Source organism: Bubalus bubalis, chromosome 11, assembly GCF_019923935.1.
Source record: "Bubalus bubalis isolate 160015118507 breed Murrah chromosome 11, NDDB_SH_1, whole genome shotgun sequence".
NCBI classification, from domain to species: domain Eukaryota; kingdom Metazoa; phylum Chordata; class Mammalia; order Artiodactyla; family Bovidae; genus Bubalus; species Bubalus bubalis.
Window position 1 is genome coordinate 65,738,368 of NC_059167.1, and position 18,633 is coordinate 65,757,000.

General features: G+C 46.1%; 1 protein-coding gene across 3 annotated transcripts in view; it reads left to right on the forward strand.

Moving 5' to 3' along the window:
* Nucleotides 1–18,518, forward strand: part of VPS39 (VPS39 subunit of HOPS complex) — a 46,959-nt gene extending 28,441 nt beyond the window's left edge. The window contains exons 9-25 of one of the 3 annotated variants that reach the window (XM_006066209.4): nucleotides 35–155; nucleotides 268–388; nucleotides 4,850–4,979; nucleotides 6,253–6,395; nucleotides 8,864–9,007; nucleotides 9,471–9,612; nucleotides 10,293–10,379; nucleotides 10,709–10,782; nucleotides 11,104–11,202; nucleotides 11,791–11,908; nucleotides 12,416–12,544; nucleotides 13,155–13,257; nucleotides 13,469–13,514; nucleotides 14,628–14,777; nucleotides 14,944–15,078; nucleotides 15,326–15,417; nucleotides 16,635–18,518. In XM_006066209.4, the coding sequence (XP_006066271.1) occupies nucleotides 35–155; nucleotides 268–388; nucleotides 4,850–4,979; nucleotides 6,253–6,395; nucleotides 8,864–9,007; nucleotides 9,471–9,612; nucleotides 10,293–10,379; nucleotides 10,709–10,782; nucleotides 11,104–11,202; nucleotides 11,791–11,908; nucleotides 12,416–12,544; nucleotides 13,155–13,257; nucleotides 13,469–13,514; nucleotides 14,628–14,777; nucleotides 14,944–15,078; nucleotides 15,326–15,417; nucleotides 16,635–16,710 (1,910 nt within the window). In that variant the 3' untranslated portion in view covers nucleotides 16,711–18,518. Of the gene's footprint in view, nucleotides 1–34; nucleotides 156–267; nucleotides 389–4,849; nucleotides 4,980–6,252; nucleotides 6,396–8,863; nucleotides 9,008–9,470; nucleotides 9,613–10,292; nucleotides 10,380–10,708; nucleotides 10,783–11,103; nucleotides 11,203–11,790; nucleotides 11,950–12,415; nucleotides 12,545–13,154; nucleotides 13,258–13,468; nucleotides 13,515–14,627; nucleotides 14,778–14,943; nucleotides 15,196–15,325; nucleotides 15,418–16,634 lie in introns of those variants that run through there. The other 2 variants (XR_003112381.3, XM_025295859.3) reach the window with 2 other exon arrangements.
* Nucleotides 18,519–18,633: the final 115 nt, after the last annotated feature.

Here is an 18,633-nt window from a genome sequence, read left to right on the forward strand (position 1 = left end):
AGAACCTCAACTCAACATGTTCTCTCTCACGCAGAGCACCAGCCTCCCTACATCATTGCAGTGTTGCCTCGATATGTGGAAATCCGAACATTTGAGCCGAGGCTTCTGGTCCAGAGCATTGAACTGCAAAGACCCCGTTTCATTACTTCGGGCGGGTAAGGAATTCCTTTCTTTACTGTAGCTACCATCTTGTTCCAAAATTTTAAAGTCATCTGGGTCATCATAAAGCTGGCCCTCTCTTGCTAATCATCTTACCCCTGTCTCCAGATCAAACATTATCTATGTGGCCAGTAATCACTTTGTCTGGAGACTCATTCCAGTCCCCATGGCGACCCAAATCCAACAGCTTCTCCAGGACAAGCAGTTTGAATTGGCTCTGCAGCTTGCAGTAAGTCTTTGTTTCTGAGATTTGGGTGTGAGTTTGCCTTCCTCATCACTCTTCAAGGCAGGTGATTTTGGTTTAGATGTTCATGTTTTGCTTGGAGTGGTGGAATAAGCACAGAACTGAAAGTCAAAGGGCTTGGTTTCAGGATCAGACCCTGCCATAAAAGTATCTATGTTATGTAACTCTAAGTAATCTCACTGTCTCTATTAAATGTAGAATGAATGCCAATTATACTAATAGTATTTCATAGAATTAATAGGACAGTGAAATAATTGAACAGATATGGTATGGCCTTGAAAAATTAAAGACAAACAGCAAAATAACAATTGTAACTGTCAAGGTTACAGTTTGGTTGAATGCAACAGCTCCAAAGCCTCCCAGAGTCCCTTTCACAAGTAGGCTCCTGGGCTTGGATAAGCAGGCCTTCCTTAGGGACTGAACCCACCTCAGGTTGCTGCCTTCGGCAGGGCCCCAGTCTTCAGGCTGTCACTCTGCTTGAATGTTCACATGGGACGCTACTCACGCTCTTGGCTGAGTAGTGACCGTGCTCTTATTTCAGTGGTGCTCTTATTGCCAACATGCTTCTTGAAGATTGACTTTCAAGTCTTGCCTTATTCTTTAAAACATCCCTAGTGGTGATTATTGTCATCTCGAAAGAGTGGATTTGAATTTATTGAAACAACTGAAAGTCATCTTGAGCCTCACTTAGTCATTAATACCAGACAGTGCTAATTTACTAAGAGAAGCAATTGTTATGAAGGTAATAGTAGGAAAACTCAGTTTTTAGAGTATCTTATAAATTATTTCTGAAAGGGAAACAGTGATCATAAATTTTGGAATACAATGATTATAATCATATGTGGTGGATACTTTTGAAGAGGAACTTTTATTTTGGGTGTATAAGTTCTAGACTGAAAACAAAAATCCAGTCTTAATTACTTAGACACATTTACTATCCCATAGATTGTTTCTTTCTTGCCCCATTTAATTTTAGCATCTTACTGTTTTTTTCCCCACTCATTTATTGCCCTAAATTATTTTTCATTTTTAAAATAATGAATACCCATAAACCCACCACCTAACCCCCCCCAAAATAACTTCTGTAACTGGTACATCCCTCCCCATCCCATCCCTCTGCCTATGCTCCAGACACAGCCATTATCCTAACTTTTGTGTTTTGTTGTTGTTCTATCACTAAGTCATGTCCGACTCTTTGAGACCTCATGAATTGCAGCACGCCAGGCTTCCCTGTCCTTCACCATCTCCCTGAGTTGGCTCAAATTCATGTCCCTTGAGTCAGTGATGCCATTCAAGCATCTCATCCTGTCGTCCCCTTCTCCTCCTGCCCTCAGTCTTGCCCAGCATCAGGGTCTTTTCCAATGAGTTGGCTCTTCGCATCAGGTGGCCAGAGTATTGGCGCTTCAGCTTCAACACCAGTCCTTCCAATGAATATTCAGGCTTGGTTTCCTTTAGGATTGACTGATCTCCTTGCTGTCCAAGGAACCCTCAAGAATCTTCTCCAGCACCACAGTTCTAAAGTGTCAATTCTTGGGTGCTCAACCTTCTTTATGGTACAACTCTCACATCCATACATGACTAATGGAGAAGGGAATAGCAAACCGCTTCAGTATTCTTGCCTTGAAAACCCCATGAACAGTATGAAAAGGCAAAAAGATATGACACTGAAAGATGAACCCCCCCAGGTCAGTAGATGTCCAATATACTACTGAGGAAGAGCAGAGAAATTGCTCCAGAAAGAATGAAGAGGCTGAGCCAAAGCGGAAATGATGCCCAGTTGTGGTTATATCTCTTGGTGAAAGTTAAGTCCAGTCCTGTAAAGAACAGTATTGCATAGGAACCTGGAATGTTAGGTCCATAAATCAAAGTAAATTAGATGTGGTCAAACAGGAAATGGCAATAGTGAACATCAACATTTTAGGAATCAGTGAACTAAAATGGACAGGAATGTTAGTCGCTCAGTTGTGTCCAACAACGGGAATGTGTGAATTTAATTCAGATGACCACTATATCTACTACTGTGGGCAAGAATCCCTTAGAAGGAATGGAGTAGCCCTCATAGTCAACAAAAGAATCTGACATACAGTACTTGATTGCAGTCCCAAAAATGACAGAATGATCTCGGTTCGTTTCCAAAGCAAACCATTCAACATCACAGTAATCCAAGTCTGTGCCCCAACCACTAATGCCAAAGAAGATGAAATTGAACGGTTCTGTGAAGACCTATAAGACCTCCTAGAATTAATATCAAAAAAGATGTCCTTTTCATCATAGGGGACTGGAATGCAAAGGTAGGAAGTCAAGAGATACCTGGAGTAACAGACCAGTTTGGCCTTGGAGTATAAAGTGAAGCAGGGCAAAGGCTAACAGAGTTTTGCCAAGAGAATGCAAAATGGTCATATGAAACATCCTCTTTCAACAACACAAGGGACAACTCTACACATGGACATCACCAGATGGTCCATACCAAAATCAGATTGATTATATTCTTTGCAGCCAAAGATGGAGAAGCTCCATACAGTCAGCAAAAACAAGACCTGGGGCTAACTGTGGCTCAGATCATCAGCTCCTTATTGCAAAATTCAGGCTCAAATTGAAGAAAGTAGGGAAAACCACTAGGCCATTTAGGTATGACCTAAATCAAATTCCTTATGATTATACAGTGGAGGTGATGAATAGATTTAAGGGACTAGATCTGGTAGACTAAGAGTGCCTGAAGAACTATGGATGGGGATTCATAACATTGTACAGGAGGTGGTAACCAAAACCATTCCCAAGAAAAAGAAATGCAAGAAGGCAAAGTGGTTGTCTCAGAAAGCCTTATGAGTAGCTGAGAAAAGAAGAGAAGCAAAGGCAAAGGAGAAAGGGAAAGGTATACCCAACAGAATGCAGAGATCCAGAGAATAGCAAGGAGAGAGAAGAAAGTCTTCTTAAGTGAACCTTTGTGTTTATCATGCCCTTAAATTTTTTTTGGATAGTATTTTACAAATATTTGTGTGCTTGAGTATGTGTCTAGTTTTTGAGCTTTATGAAAAGGGTATTATGTAGCACATGGCTTTTTTAGCATCCGTTTTTCTTAACAGGAATGTCTTCTCAGTGTTCTTTCTGCTGCTGGTTGTCTGTTTCATCTTCGGATGAAACAGAGAAGAAGAAAGTGGGTTTCCTTTTTTCCCTTCTCTTCTCTAGGCCTGTACTTACTAGGTGTTCTGCTCTATGACAAAAGAAGGTTGCTTGATATCATCTTGGCTCTTGAGGAACCTTTCATTTAAATTAATCAGAGGACATACACGAAACTTTCAGAGGGCAGTTACATACTGAACTTTGCTATTAGGCCAGAAAAAGAATCCTAAGGTTGGACTCTTTAAAGATAGGTCAGACCAGGAGCTTGAAACAGGGAGAGTTACAGAGCCTGGGGAAGTTAGAAGTGAAAACAAGTGTGGAAACGAGTATTTCCAGGACACTTGGAGCCCATTCTGACTGGCATGGGAATAACCTAGGTAAGGAGACTGTGCCAGGCTTTGAGAGCCTTTAAAGCACCAAGCAGAAGAGCTTAGCCCAAGCACAGCCACGTGCTGATGATGGCCTGGGTTAGGGTGACAGCAACAGGAGAGGAAAAGAAAGGAAGGGAAAGCATGGAGAGACATTTTGAAGGAAGAAGTTAAATGTGGTAAAGATTGGCTAAGAAGGATATAAGAGGCTAAGAAGGATAGAAGAGGGGGAAGGTTAAAGGAAGAAACAGAGATATTTGGCTTATACTGTGAACAGGACTGTGAACATCATGCCAGCTATGGTAAACATCTTCTGTCCTGTGAGCACGCCATGCTCTCTGTCATTTTAGGGTCTTGCACATGTGCTGTCCTCTTGGCCTCAGATGCCCTCCCCTCCCCATCTGTCACCTGCCACCCTCACCTGGCCAGCTCCAGCTCGTCCTTTGTGTCTCAGCTTACATTCCTCCTGGGAACCTTCCTGAACCCACTGTTCACACTGGGCTGACCTGAACACCCCACCCATGTGGTTCTATCGTCACTCACTCTGCTTTGTTCTGATTTTTTTTCTCTAAACCCTAAACTTTATTCAGATTTCACTAAGTTTTCCCATTAATTGTCCCTTTTTCTGTTCCAGGTTCAAATCCAGAAATCACAGGGATTTAGGTGTCACACATTCTTAGTGTCCTCTGACCTGTGGAAATTTCTTAGTTTTCCCTTGTTTTTCATGATCCTGACAGTTTTCAGGAGTACTGGTCAGGTATTTTGTAGAAGTCCTAATATGTTTTCATTGCATAGTTATTTATGATTAGACTGTAAGGGCAATCTGTGGGTCAGAGCCACGTGACTGCTTTGTACCCTCTGGCATATACATGTTCCAGCATATTGTCTGATACCTGGTAGATACTAAAAAAATATTGGTTGAGTGAGTGAGCGCCTCCCTATTCTACTCTCTTTTTAGGAAATGAAAGATGATTCCGACAGTGAAAAGCAGCAACAGATCCATCACATCAAGAACTTGTATGCCTTCAACCTCTTCTGCCAGAAGCGTTTCGATGAGTCCATGCAGGTCTTTGCTAAACTTGGCACAGGTAACAAGCGGGTATGGCCTTGGGATGAGGAACTACACTCAGGGAGGGGAAACTGGAAAGAATGGGGAGAAATGATATCAGACTTCCGAGAATGCGGAAAGTTAACCTCATCTAGATTGATCTTTGTACTTAACAGGATCCTGTGGGTGGCCATGTGACTATATATTTACAGCCCTGATCTTATGACTCTGGTTTCATTCACATACACAGACTTCCAGTTTTCCAGGATGCTTTGCCCTTGCCATTAGAGGAAGGCAACAGAAAGTCATTGGAGACAACAGACGTGTATTTTGTCATCTAGTAATCAGATTATTGACTGCAGTTCTAGACAGAAGTCACTGACCTGAGCTTAGTAGGATACAACAGTAGGTTTTTTTTTTTGGCTATGCTGGGTCTTTGTTGTGGTGTGCGGGCTTCTTCTAGTTGCAGCACACCGGCTTCTCTAGGGCTGCTTGAATGTCCTTATGCAGAGTGACTGGCTTTTCCTGGAGTTGGTGATCCAAGAGACCTAGCCGGAAGCCTTAGTGCCTTTTAGGGTGATCACTTCTCCCCATGTTCTGTTGATTTACAAGGGCTTTCCAAGTTAGGGCAAGGGAACACACAGCCCACCTCATGGTGGAGGAGTATCAACATTACGTAACAGAAGCATGTCAGATTGGGTATATGTTGGTGTGTGCCATACTGCTTGTCATCCTTAAATCTGTTTCTCAAGATCAAAGGAATCTGATTGGCCAGGATTAGATTTTCCCCTTATTTATATTATTCTCTTATCATCATGTCTGTTGCCCATTAATCAAATGAAATCCTATGTTTTTTTAAACCAATCTGTGTGAATTAATTTTATATAATCAACCTATTATCTTCTGCCATATATGCTACCAGTGTATTCCATAGCCTATTGCCTGGTGTTTTTGTTTTACTAATATTCCTTTACACACACACACACACACACACACACACACTTCTTATTCTTTAAGTCTAGTGATCTTTTCAACTTCACTGTCTTACCAGGTTTTCCTTTTACTTCTTTACTTTTAGTGAGTTAATGAATTTTCATTTTTAATTCTATATATGTCTTAGAATAGCATCATGCAATCATTATAATGTTTTAGTGTTCAAAATATATGTGTGTGGCTTGAGTTTTTATGAACTTAAGAGTCATTTAAAAAAAAAGTCAATCTGGAACTTATTTTGCTGTAGTGATAGTCTCGTTTTAGTTTATCTTTAAATTGCTGTGCTTCTATCTGGGGAATCATGTTCACCTTCCATGTAGATCCTACCCATGTGATGGGCCTGTACCCAGACCTGCTGCCCACAGACTACAGGAAGCAGCTGCAGTATCCTAACCCACTGCCTGTGCTGTCTGGGGCTGAGCTGGAGAAGGCTCACTTAGCTCTGATTGACTACCTGACGCAGGTAGGTGTGATCCCAAAGCATAGGGAAGAGTTTACCTGGGAGTTTCAGTACCTGCTTCTCTATGGCAGGGACGGGGGAGGCTTCTGTAATGCCACAGATGTTCCAGAAGTGAACACTGTAGAAGTCTGAGGGGGGCACATTTTTTCTGTTTCACCTCCTTGCTTAACTGTAGAATGCACATTTTGCTAAGTCACTTCAGTCTTTGCAGCCCCAAGGACTGTAGCCCGCCAGGCTCCTCTGTCCATGGAATTCTCCAGGCAAGAATACTGGACTGGGTTGCCATTTCTCCCTCCACAGATATTTCCAGCCCAGGGATGGAACCCGTGTCTCTTAGGTCTCCTGTATTGGCTATTGGGTTATAACAATAGAATAGAGCTCTTTTTTTGCCAAATCCTGGTACCAGGAAGCATACTCAGTTCCTGGTAGATTCACACTAAGCTCTTATAGGAACTAAAAAGAGAAAAGTTTAATTGATTGAAAAGAATAAGCATTTTAAAGAAACTTTTGGGGAACAGTTATACTTTTGGGAAAAAAATACCTGCTCTATGCAGAAAACTTGGAAAACACAGAAAAGTATAAAATAAAAATTAAAAAATCGCTTATTGCTCTACCACCCAGAGAATAGTAACTAACATTTTAGTGTTGTCCTTTCAGAGTTTTATATGTACTTGTGAATAATTTTTGTTTATTTATTTATCGGATTTTTTAAATTGCAAATGGATATCAAGATATATACTGTTTTATAGCTTACTTTTAAAGCATTTAGTCATATATTAGGAAAGTCCTTCCCTGTCATTAAGTATTCTTCTATAACATGTTTTTTTAGAGGGAGTATTTAGACTTAAATTATTTTCACTTTACTGTTACAGGCAGATAAGTGAAATTTTCAGATCAGCACTAAAACTAATATCTCCATTGAAGTCTCTGAACCCTAAATTTCCGTGCTTAAGGCTGTTATTTCTTTCCTGTGTACCCATTCAGAGTCAGTTGTTCAGTTGCTAAGTCATGTCCTACTCTTTGCAACCGTGTGGACTGCAGCATGCCAGGCTTCCCTGTCCTTCACTATCTCCTGGAGTTTGCTCAGATTCATGTCCACTGAGTTGGTAATGCTATCTAACCATGTCATGCTTTCTGACTCAGAGTCAGAGAACTTATTAAAATTTTTTCCCATAAGTGTTCTGCAGACTTGTAAGGGGTGTCCTGGAGGGGCATAAGTATTGCTAGGAAAATTGTAAGCCAGCTACCCACCACCTGCTTCTGGGTCAGTGGGTGTCCCACAGGTCCACTCAGGCATCTGTCGTCTTGGCACTTGCTTGACATTGGGCTCCATGGTTGGCTGGCAGCCTGCAAAGAGCACACCAGCTTGCCTCTGTCTGCACACTGCACAGTCCATGAGCCAAGTGAAAAAGGTTCCTGGGGCAGAAAGTGTCCCAAGCATGTAGCATCACAGAAGACCCTCTATTTCCAATATCTTAGCTTTAGAAACCCAAGCACAGTCTTCCCTGACCTTCTCCACTGAGTTTGGAATGTGTGGAGGTAACTGACACCAGCCTTGTGCCAGAGAGATGGTAGAACAAATAAGACCATGGGCATTCCAGACACAAAATAGTACAAATTGAATGATTCCATTTATATGCAGTTCTAGAAAGCATGCATTCTCAGTCGCTAAGTCAGTCTGACTCTTTGCCATCCCATGGACTGTAGCTCACCAAGTTCCTCTGCTCATGGGATTTTCCAGGCAAGAATACTGGAGTGAGCCCTCCTCCAGGGGATCTTCCCAACCCAGGGATCAAACCTGTGTCTCCTGCATTGGCAGGTGGATTCTCTACCACTGAGCCATGTGGAAAGCCCATTTGAAGTTCTAAAATAGAGAGTAATCATTAGTGATAGAAATCAGATCAGTTGTGTAGGGAGTGGGTGAGATTCTTTGGGAGGAGCACAAGGGAACTTTAAAGGGTAGTAGAAATGTTTTGTTCCTTGATTGGGGTGGTGGCTACATGCATGTATATATCTGTCAAAGTGCATCTGATAGTATACTTTTCAGGGGTACATTTTTTGTATATAACTCATACCTCAATAAAGTTGATTAAAAAAAAATAAAAACAAGCCCTTTGGAATCCGACCCTAATTTGAAGTCAGCCTCTGTTACTAATGAGGTAGCTAACATCTGTGCCTTGGGTTCTTCACTTATAAAATGGGGCTAATAATACCTGTATTTGTTTTAGATTTAAGATAGGATAAATCTATAAACTGCATGACACAGTGCCTGGTGTGTAGTAAATAGTAGATCATTGTTACTGTATCTGGTGATTTGGTAGGCATCTTATTTTTGATCCCTGATAAATGCCAATGTGGGATCAGGGTGGATAGGTGTGAGCTGATTTGAAGGTATTTTGAAGTGCCTGATAGCACAGATGATAAAGGAAGTTTTAAGCCTGGCCTTGACCCTGCATTTTTGCCCTTGGCAGAAACGCAGCCAATTGGTAAAGAAGCTGAATGACTCCGATCACCAGTCTAGCACCTCCCCTCTCATGGAAGGGACTCCTACCATCAAATCCAAGAAAAAGCTGCTGCAGATCATTGACACCACCCTGCTCAAGTGCTACCTTCACGTGAGTTTTCCCAGCACTCGGCTCCCTGCCATCCTCCCTTTTCCCTAGCCCGGGGTCCCTGCCACTAGTAAGAGTGAAGTATTTGTTCTTAGGAACCACCTACTCTTGACCTGACATCTGTGAGCTTCTTAGAATTGAGGGGTTAAGATGAGTTGTTGGCCCAGAACGGCTGGTCTTCTCTGCCAAGACTGGGGTTGATGCTACAAGGTGAATAGGGACAGTTCCCCAAAGAAAATTTCCCTTCTTTCCCCTCTTCCCCCTCCCCCACCCCCACCCTCTTACAAAATGTTGTGTGAGAGAGCATAAAGGCTATGAAAGCTCCTACCTGTAGTCCTGGAAAGGGTTGTTTGCTCTTTCTTGCTTGTGTAGCATGCCTGGTGTTTCAGCCTGAAGCAGGCCTGGGCTGAGGGAGGAAGGGCCTCCCCAGGAAGTAGTTCCTGCTGAAGTCCTGCCTCTCCTGCAGACGAACGTGGCCCTGGTGGCCCCCTTGCTGCGTCTGGAGAACAATCACTGCCACATCGAAGAGAGCGAGCACGTGCTGAAGAAGGCTCACAAGTACAGCGAGCTGATCATCCTGTATGAGAAGAAGGGGCTCCACGAGAAAGGTGACCGGGGCAGGGGTCATCCGTGATTAGAGGGTCTCTTGTATTTTGTCTGGGGGAAGCCTACTGAGGTGTGTTTGTTGTTACCGAATCCCGTCCAGCTGCTCACTGCTTGAAAATCAATACACGAGAGAGAGGCAAATGTTACAAAGAAAAGTTGCTTTTAATGAGAATGCTGGCAATCTGGGGAGATGGTGGACCCAGAGTGCCCCAAAAACCACATGTGAAGATTTTCAAAGCTCAGCCATGAAAGCTTTTAAAAGGAAAAAGGGATATAATCAGTTACTCACTGGGATAGGGAGTCAGAGTCCCCCCATCCCGCACTGTGTGTGGGCTTGTCTATAAGATTCTTATGTTTCTCTTTAGCTACCATCTTGTTCACAGGATTACTGAAGGGGAAGCTAGGGAGGAGATCTGGTCATCTGTTTTTACTTAGTCTTTATTTCTACTTCTTTGAAAGAAACAAGTTATGTAAAGTACTTTGTGATCACAAGATTTGAAAGGTGGGCAAGGGCTGGAGATGAGTAAGCGTATAGGTGCTTGGTTTAACATTAGTGACAAGACAAAGGGGCCTGCTGCAAAGACCTCTTTCCTGCTGAAAGCTGCGTGCAGTGTGATGATTCTCCAAGGAGGTATACCTTCTGGAAGGGGCTCATGACCTTATTCTTGGGCTTCATGGCCAGCTCTGCAGGTGCTGGTGGACCAGTCCAAAAAAGCAAATTCCCCTCTGAAAGGCCATGAGCGGACAGTACAGTACCTGCAACATCTGGGTGAGTCCAGCTCGTGGAAGGGGCAAGGGGAGGGGATTGTGTTCAAGGGAACCTGACTTCTCTCCCTTCCTGATTCTGGCTGGTCAGTCCCCTCCCTTCCTTGTGTTCACCCAGCTGGATTCCTCCGGGGGTGAAAGTCCCCCCAGTGGTGGAACCACAACAGCCCCTTGGTGTGTAGCCAGTCTGGTAGGTCCAAGCATCTCTGAGTGACTGGACAGAGCTAACTTCTCTGGATGATAAATCCTGGGCAACCTGGGTACCTGCCTTCCTGGTCCTGTGGGCAGAGTGGGTGGACTTCACCTGCTGACAAGTCTTCCTTTTCCCTCTAGGCACAGAAAATCTGCATTTAATTTTTTCCTACTCAGTGTGGGTGCTGAGAGACTTTCCAGAGGATGGTCTGAAGGTAGATCATGGAGCCCCTTGGATTTATTGGGTACCACGGTTGGTTCTGACTTTATTTTAGACAGTTGTGGGTGGAGGGCTAGGAAGGGTTTGTGCAGTTCTCTGGTGTTTCCAGGACTGGGACACATGGGACAGCAGTGGAGTGCAGTAGAAAGAGCCTGGTGCGGACGCCAGGAGACCTAGTCTGCCCCACACCGACTGGCCACAGATGCCCTTCCCGCCTCAGTGTCTGTCCATGTGACCCTACGCTTGTGTGCATGTGTGTTTGGAAGGATTGCCATCAGGTGGTTCTGCTGCTGGAACTCAGGTTTTATTCCAACAGATATTTACTGAGGACCTCCCAGAGGTGGAGTCTCTGCCACGAGACCGAGTGCTGGGCTTCTTAGTGGAGAATTTTAAGGGTCTGGCTATTCCTTATCTGGTAAGATATTTTTTGATCTGAACTAAAAAGTTTCGATCAAACCCAGGATCTATGACTACAAGAGACAGTGATTAGCCAGTTCAGATTAGGGTTTGTGTCCCTTGGGGATTGGAAGGACTGTAAAGAAGAGGGTTCTTTTAGTCTCCTCTGAAGACAGCCCAGTAGACCAAGCTGGAGATGGCACTTTTTGATGCTACCTTCTAAACCTAGGTGACGTACAGAGAGAGAAAAGAGAAGTAGAGAAAATGTTGGAGAAAAACATACCAGAGCCACATTTGTACAGCCAGACTTGACTGTGACCACAGGATGACCAAATCAGTCCTAAGTACCAAAATGTAAATATTTAACCTTAATTACATGGGCTGATTTGGATGATTATGAGACAATTAATAAAGGAGCTTAGATTGGAAATTGAGATGCTAATTCCTGATATTGCTGGGTTGTAGAACTGTCCCATGGTAATCTTAATTAGGGGACAGTCTGGATGGGACCTTTTGGGCCTTAAAGATGTGAGGGAGCCTGGGCGAATGGGCTGGGCCGCGCCACGCCACAGCATGGAGGGCACCAGGCAGACCATTCTCGCCCCAGGAACATGTCATCCACGTTTGGGAGGAGACTGGCTCTCGGTTCCACAACTGCCTGATCCAGTTGTACTGCGAGAAGGTGCAAGGTCTGATGAAGGAGTATCTCCTGTCCTTCCCTGCAGGTACCAGTTTTCAGCACGCAGGGTGGCCCCAGGCCTTAGAGGTGAGCTGGGACCCGAGGGGGCCATGGGTGGGGTAGAGAAGCAGACTTTCTCTGCAGGCCCAGGTGGGCAGGAAGAGCCTCAGAGGCACCAAGGCAGCTAAGTGACCCCACAGGTGAGACTTGGGGGCTGGTGTCTGGATCTGGGCATCTCTGAGCCTCCCTGGGCATCACCTATGGAGGAGGGGGAGTAGATCTGTATGCAGAGTGTCAGCTGTGCTGAAAAGGAACAGATTTGTCTATCAGAGTGCTTCTCTAAGCAGCTTGGTGGGTTTTTTTTCCTAAGCTGATGTTTTGGGGCCATACAGAGACCATAAACTAAGAGAAGGCCAACTGGAAAGCATCACGGAGGCCCTTTCTAATCATGGTGGTGACATCATTGAACCCCATCCCCTTCGTTTTTTCTTGATGACACCACTCATTGCTGCCCAACAGCATCCTTTCACGTTGAGCATGGTTTCTTTCAAAGGCAAAGCTCCAGTCCCTGCTGGTGAGGAGGAAGGAGAGCTGGGAGAATACCGACGGAAGCTCCTTATGTTCCTGGAAATTTCCAGCTACTATGACCCAGGCCGGCTCATCTGTGATTTTCCTTTTGATGGTGGGTATCTTTAGCCACTTTAGCAAAAGATAATGCAAAATGGATCCTTCCCTTATACCAGTTCCCCAGCCCTCCCAAAAGTTGGGCCTGGGAAAAACCATGTGTTTCAGGCCTGTGCTCCTCTTCTGTCCTCTCTGAAGACTCACTTTTGAACCATGATTATGCGAAGTCTCTTTTGGGTGTGAACCACATGCTAATTGTTAGCCAGGTTTAAACCTGTTTGTTGCTGCAGTACATGTTCTTGGCCAAGTTCCTTGTTTAGCAATTTCTGTAATCTGGAATAATTTATCTGAAAAAGATATGTCTGGCTGATGTATAAGCTCCATGAGAGCAGAGACCAGGTGTCTGCTTCCCTTAGCTGAAGCGCCTGGCACATTGTAGGTGCTTATTATGCATTTAGCTGATCAAGTATTGTTCTCCCATTTATAAATGATCACAGGAAAAGATGAGATAAAGTACCACCTAAAATAGTCCTCTTCCTCCTCAGTTTTAAAAATTTTAGTAATTTTCTCCTTGAAAAGAATCCCTGTCATTCCTCTAATAGCTTAGCCCCTGGCCTTGGGCTTGCCTGGTCATGGTGATGGTTTCTTCCACTCTTTCCCCCCCACAGGCCTCTTGGAAGAACGTGCTCTCCTGCTGGGACGCATGGGGAAACATGAACAAGCTCTCTTCATCTACGTCCACGTCCTGAAAGACACGAGGATGGCTGAAGAGTACGTTGACCCTGCCATCCCACCTCCCAGGGGTGTAAAAGAGGCGCTGCAGAGAGATGAGAGGCTGAGAAAGCCGCCCCTGCACTTGCAGCTGAGGCGAGGTCACCTCGTGTGCTGGCCCCCGATTGTGCTGTCATTAGGCTGCTCACTCAGGCAGCGTCCATGCCCTCTCTCTGCATGTGAGCTTGTCTGATCACTCTCTCCCTTACAGGTACTGCCACAAGCATTATGACCAAAACAAAGATGGCAACAAAGACGTAAGTAGTCGGCCCCAGGGCGCACACAGGCATTGCGCTGCCCCTCTTAGCATAGCCAGCGCCCTCTGGTTTGGGCCACAGGTGACACTGGCAGGAATTGCTGACATAAGACAGGGCACGGGTTAGGGCACTGATGGATTTTGCGCACACGTGCTGAGAGAGCGGCAAGGTGACCGCAGTCTTGGTTTGCTCGGGGTGGTTCTGGCTTGGTCTGTTGTCATCCGTGTGATTATTTGTAGTGCCCCTGCCACTTTACTCTTAAAACAGTCTCAACTTGTACAATAAATTTCCTGGTCAGCTTGTTGAGAAGGAACATCTGATGGTTCTTACAGTGTGCCCATGTGTGCTCTGCATAAATTCCGTGTGGATCTGTCAATGTGTAGAGAGATTTTGATGGCCATTGTTTGGCAGTGGTTGGGGGGGTGGGGTGGGGGGGATGGGGTTTGCTACCCGAATCTAGGAGGTAGAGGCCAGAGTTGCTGCTTATCGATGCACAGCACAGCCCAGAATGTTGAGAAACACTAGTGTGGGTCCAGTAGGAGATGCAGCATCTCATCTTGGGCTCATCTGCATCAGCTTATATATGGCAAGGTCTCAGCCTTCAAAGCCAAAGGAAATGAGGGGGTCTCTTGGAGTCATTTTGTTAACAGTATAATGCTAAACAATACAAGGCATTTGATATTTTTTTTCTCTCAGAAAGAACACAATCTTAACTTTTTAAATATTTTATTTCTATTTATTTGACTGCACCGGGTCTTAGTTGCTGCACTTGGATCTTTGATGGTCACCGCAGCATGCAGGATCTTTTGTTGTGGCTTATGAACTCTTAGTTGCAGCACGTGTGATCTAGTTCCCTGACCAGGGATCAAACTTGGGCCCTCTGCATTGGGAGTTTGGCGTCTTAGCCACTGGACCACCCAGGAGGTCCCACACAATCTTTAATTTTTGACATCTTCAGTCAACGGACTTTACAAAATTTATTAAAAGGTGAAAAATGCTGCGTTTTAAAGTTCCTCCAGACCAGCCCTCTTGCCTTTAGGTGTGGTCACGCTGAGGGTTTGGGGAGGGTTGCTGCCGGCCTGATGCGTGCATGGCTTGTTGTGTATGAGACAGGTGTATCTGTCCCTGCTCCGGATGTACCTGTCGCCCCCCAGCGTGCACTGCCTGGGGCCGATCAAGCTGGAACTGCTGGAGCCACAAGCCAACCTCCAGGCTGCCCTGCAGGTCCTGGAGCTGCACCACAGCAAGCTGGACACCACCAAGGTCAGCAGCTCTCCTCGCAGAGATGGAGGGCGCATGTGGGGAGCGTGGAACCACAGGAGGGGCTGGCAGGAGGGACGGGGGTTTGAGGGCTCCGCGACATCAGGCGTTTCCTCAGTCTCACTCCTGTCCCACCTCTCCCTGTTCCCGTCTCTCTTCCCGTCCCCAGGCCATCAATCTGCTGCCCGCGAACACTCAGATTAACGACATACGCATCTTTCTGGAAAAGGTCTTAGAAGAGAATGCACAGAAGAAACGGTTCAACCAAGTGCTCAAGAACCTTCTCCATGCAGAGTTCCTGAGGGTATGAGCCTTCCAGATGCGAGTGAAGGCTTGTACTTTTCAGTGTGAGGCCATTACCACGTCCCCTGAGACAGAGGCAGAGCTTGGTGCTTTTTAACTCGGTGGCTCAAACTGATCGGTAACCAGCTGGGCACGTAGCTATGGGTGTTTCAGTTAGGGAGCCCTTGTGGGCTGGGAGGTGAGGCAGTGCCGGCCCCTCCTCCTGCCTGCCAGACAGTGGGACCTCCCCCCAATCTCTCTGCTCCCAGGTCCAGGAAGAGCGCATCCTGCACCAGCAGGTGAAGTGCATCATCACAGAGGAGAAGGTGTGCATGGTGTGTAAGAAGAAGATTGGGAATAGGTGAGCCTCACCCATAGCTTGCTCAGGGTAGATTTCAGCCCCTTAACCCAAGAGGAAAGAGCAGCTGAGGGCTATCTGGGCCGCTTTTAGTACTTGAACCTCCAGAGGGCAGGCCATGTTTTCTGGTGTGTCTGTGGGGTGGGGTGCTTTGAGAATTTAAAGGCCTGAAATGTGTAGCATGGGGCTCTTGACTTCTTGCTCATAAAGGCCTTTCCCTCTGGCTGCTTAACAGTGACATGTACCACGGGGTGTGTGAGAGCTGTATGTGGCCAGGAGGTCCTTATCTTTTAAGGATACACCTCTGAAAGAAGAAAAAGGTCTTTCAACCTGCTGCCTCATGACCTGAGTAAAATCCTAAAGCAGCATCATTCTGTTTTAAGGCATGTACTCTAGTTAGTGCCCCTTCCTCCAAGGAAGAGTGATTTGTCCTTTTACTTCTATGGCTGGAAGAATGCTTCCCTTCAGAAAGACCCACTGCCCATTGTTAGAGTTAGCCCAAAATTTGTTCTGAAGGGCAGTTGGCACTCAGTAAACTGCTGCTGAGCCAGGCTGGTGCATTGCCCTGTCTGGCTGTGTATTACACACTGATGGCAGTAGGAAATATCCCCTGCTACTAGAGTATCATGCCAAGTGGAGGAAGTCAGAAAGAGAAAGACAAGTGCCACTTAAATGTGGAATCGAAAATCTGGCACAAATGAACTTATCTACAAGACAGAAATAGACCTATAGACATAGAGATCAGGCTTGTGGTTACCAGAGGGCGGTGGGGGAGGGAGTGAGATGGACTGGGAGTTTAGGGTTGGTAAATGCAAACTATTATATTTAGAATGGATAAACAAGGTCCTCGTGTATGGCATGGTGAGCTATATCCAGTTTCCTGGCATAAACCGTAATGGAAAAGAATATAAAAGAAGAAGGTGTATATGTGCATAGCTCAGTCACTTTGCTATACAGCAGAGATGGGTACATTGTAAATTAACTATATTTCAGTAAATTATTTTTTAATATAATAAATTAAAAAAAAAAAATCCCCATGCAATTGAATGGCATGGACCTCATCCTCTGTTTGGATATGTGACCGAGATGGTGGCCACACTGCTCTTTATGGTTAGAGTAGGTAGCTTCTGGGGTGGCTCCTGGTAAGGTGCCTTTTCCAGTAAGAACTTGTATTCTCTTAGAGGCAGTCCTCACTCCCTGGTCATTTTCCTTCCCTGCAGCGCATTTGCAAGATACCCCAATGGGGTGGTCGTGCATTACTTCTGCTCCAAAGAGGTCAACCCGGCTGACACCTGAGCCCAGCAGGCCGAGGACTGAGCAGCGGACAGCTCGGCTACCCCAGAGGGGAGAGCCTCGGCCTTGGGAATCGGGACTGCTACCACCACCGGGAGTCTCCCTGTTTGGACACTGGCTACCTTGAGCCCTGGAACATTTCTGAATTATTCAGACTTGTGTTCTGATGTTGCCAGATTTTTGATAGAAAAAGAAATTAGTTACACCTTTTATACCATTATGTTGCAGGCAATTTCAGAGAATTGGATACCTGCTTGGACAGGAAGAGATGGGAAGGGCACCATCCTGCGTTTGCATTCCAGTCACCCAAATATGGAAACTGTCAAGTGTCTGTAACCCTCCTGGGGGTTGTTTATTCAGTTTTCTGTTAGGATGTGCATAGGACTTCACAGGAGCCTTCAGCTTGGCTGCCTGGAGTCCCTTGAGCAGAGAAGCCCCAGAGCCCCTCTGACTGCAGAGGCTGGATGGGTCCGCCCTCTAGGTAGGGAAGCTGGTCACTTCGTAGTTGCTGACCCTGCATCCCCTCACCAGTGTCCCCCATCAGCACTTGATTTTTCAGTCTCCTTTTTCTATTTATTTTCTTCCTTTATCTCTCCCCTCACTGCTCCACCCAGGCTTTCTCTCCCATTTTCCTGATACCAGGAATTTTGAACAAGGTAAAATGAGAAGCAAGAGGAATTCCTGATTTCTAGGAATACATTGATAACTGACTGTCACGTGTGTTGTAAATAGAACCTGCTTGGACTGTACACTCCATGCCTAGAAGCTTAGAAGAGCATCGCTCTCAGGGCAGAGTATGACGGTAGCTCTCAGGGTGGGCTGCCCTGGCTATGTGACCTCTTGGCAGATGTCTGCAGAGGCTCCTGCTCCAGGTTCATCCTCCAGCCCCCCCAGGGCAGGAAACGATCAGATCAGAAACTGAAAATGATGATGTTGGGTGTGCTTGTGGGGGGCTCGGGGAGAGCCGAGAATGCTGCTAGAGCTCAGGAGCTCCTGACAAAACTCACCGCCAAACTTGGGGGAGCCCTTGTTCAGAGGAGACCCCGCCTCCTGTAGGGCCCCAGAGCCCACAGGCGGAGTCCCCAGCACTGCAGGCTGAAGACACACAGGGAGCGCACCCTGTCCTGTCCTCGATGGGGGCCTAGAGACTCACCATGACCCCAGAGTCCAACAGTTTTGAGGGTAGGTGACAGCGCCCGATACTGACACTGCTCTGGTGGCCTGTCCCTGACACGCTGAGATCCTTTTTAAAGCGCAGCATCGTGCTGTTTGGGGCCTGTGCTGTAGCCTGACTTGCTGGTGGTGTAGACGAGGCTCCTCGCAGGCCCACCCTCCATGGAGGGTCTGAAGGGACAAGAGTAAGAGCCATCAACGTTGTTCACAGAGATGGGGGACCCTGCTCAGGTTTGGGAGGCCAAACAGCACATCACAAGATCCACATCCCACTGGCCATGCCCCTCCTAAGAAGCAGGGCCACCCTGGGCCCCATTTGCACCAGTTCTGAGCACCAGGCTGAGTTTCCTCTGGAGCAGCAGCTGAAACTGGCCCCAGCCCACACGCCCTGCCTTCCTGGCCTCCATGTGTGCACCTCCCGTTCCCACCACCTGTGCGGCACACGTGTTTGAAGCAATAGAATAAAAAATGTGTTTCCTTCCCTGCTGGAATATATAAACAACCAAGTTTTCCCGAACTCCATTCTCCTGCCCTAGACACTCTGCCCTCCACGGAGGTGTGGCGAAGGCTGGAGATGAACGCACTACGGTGAGGACTGGCAGAGCTCTCATAATAAACATCATTAAGTAAGAAACCAAGCCTGTCTGGGTCTCTTCTCCCCCAACCCCTTTCCTGTGGGATTTGATGAAAATAACAATGAAATGCCAATTTAACAATCAAAATCTTGGTGGTCCATTAGTTAAAAACCCGCCT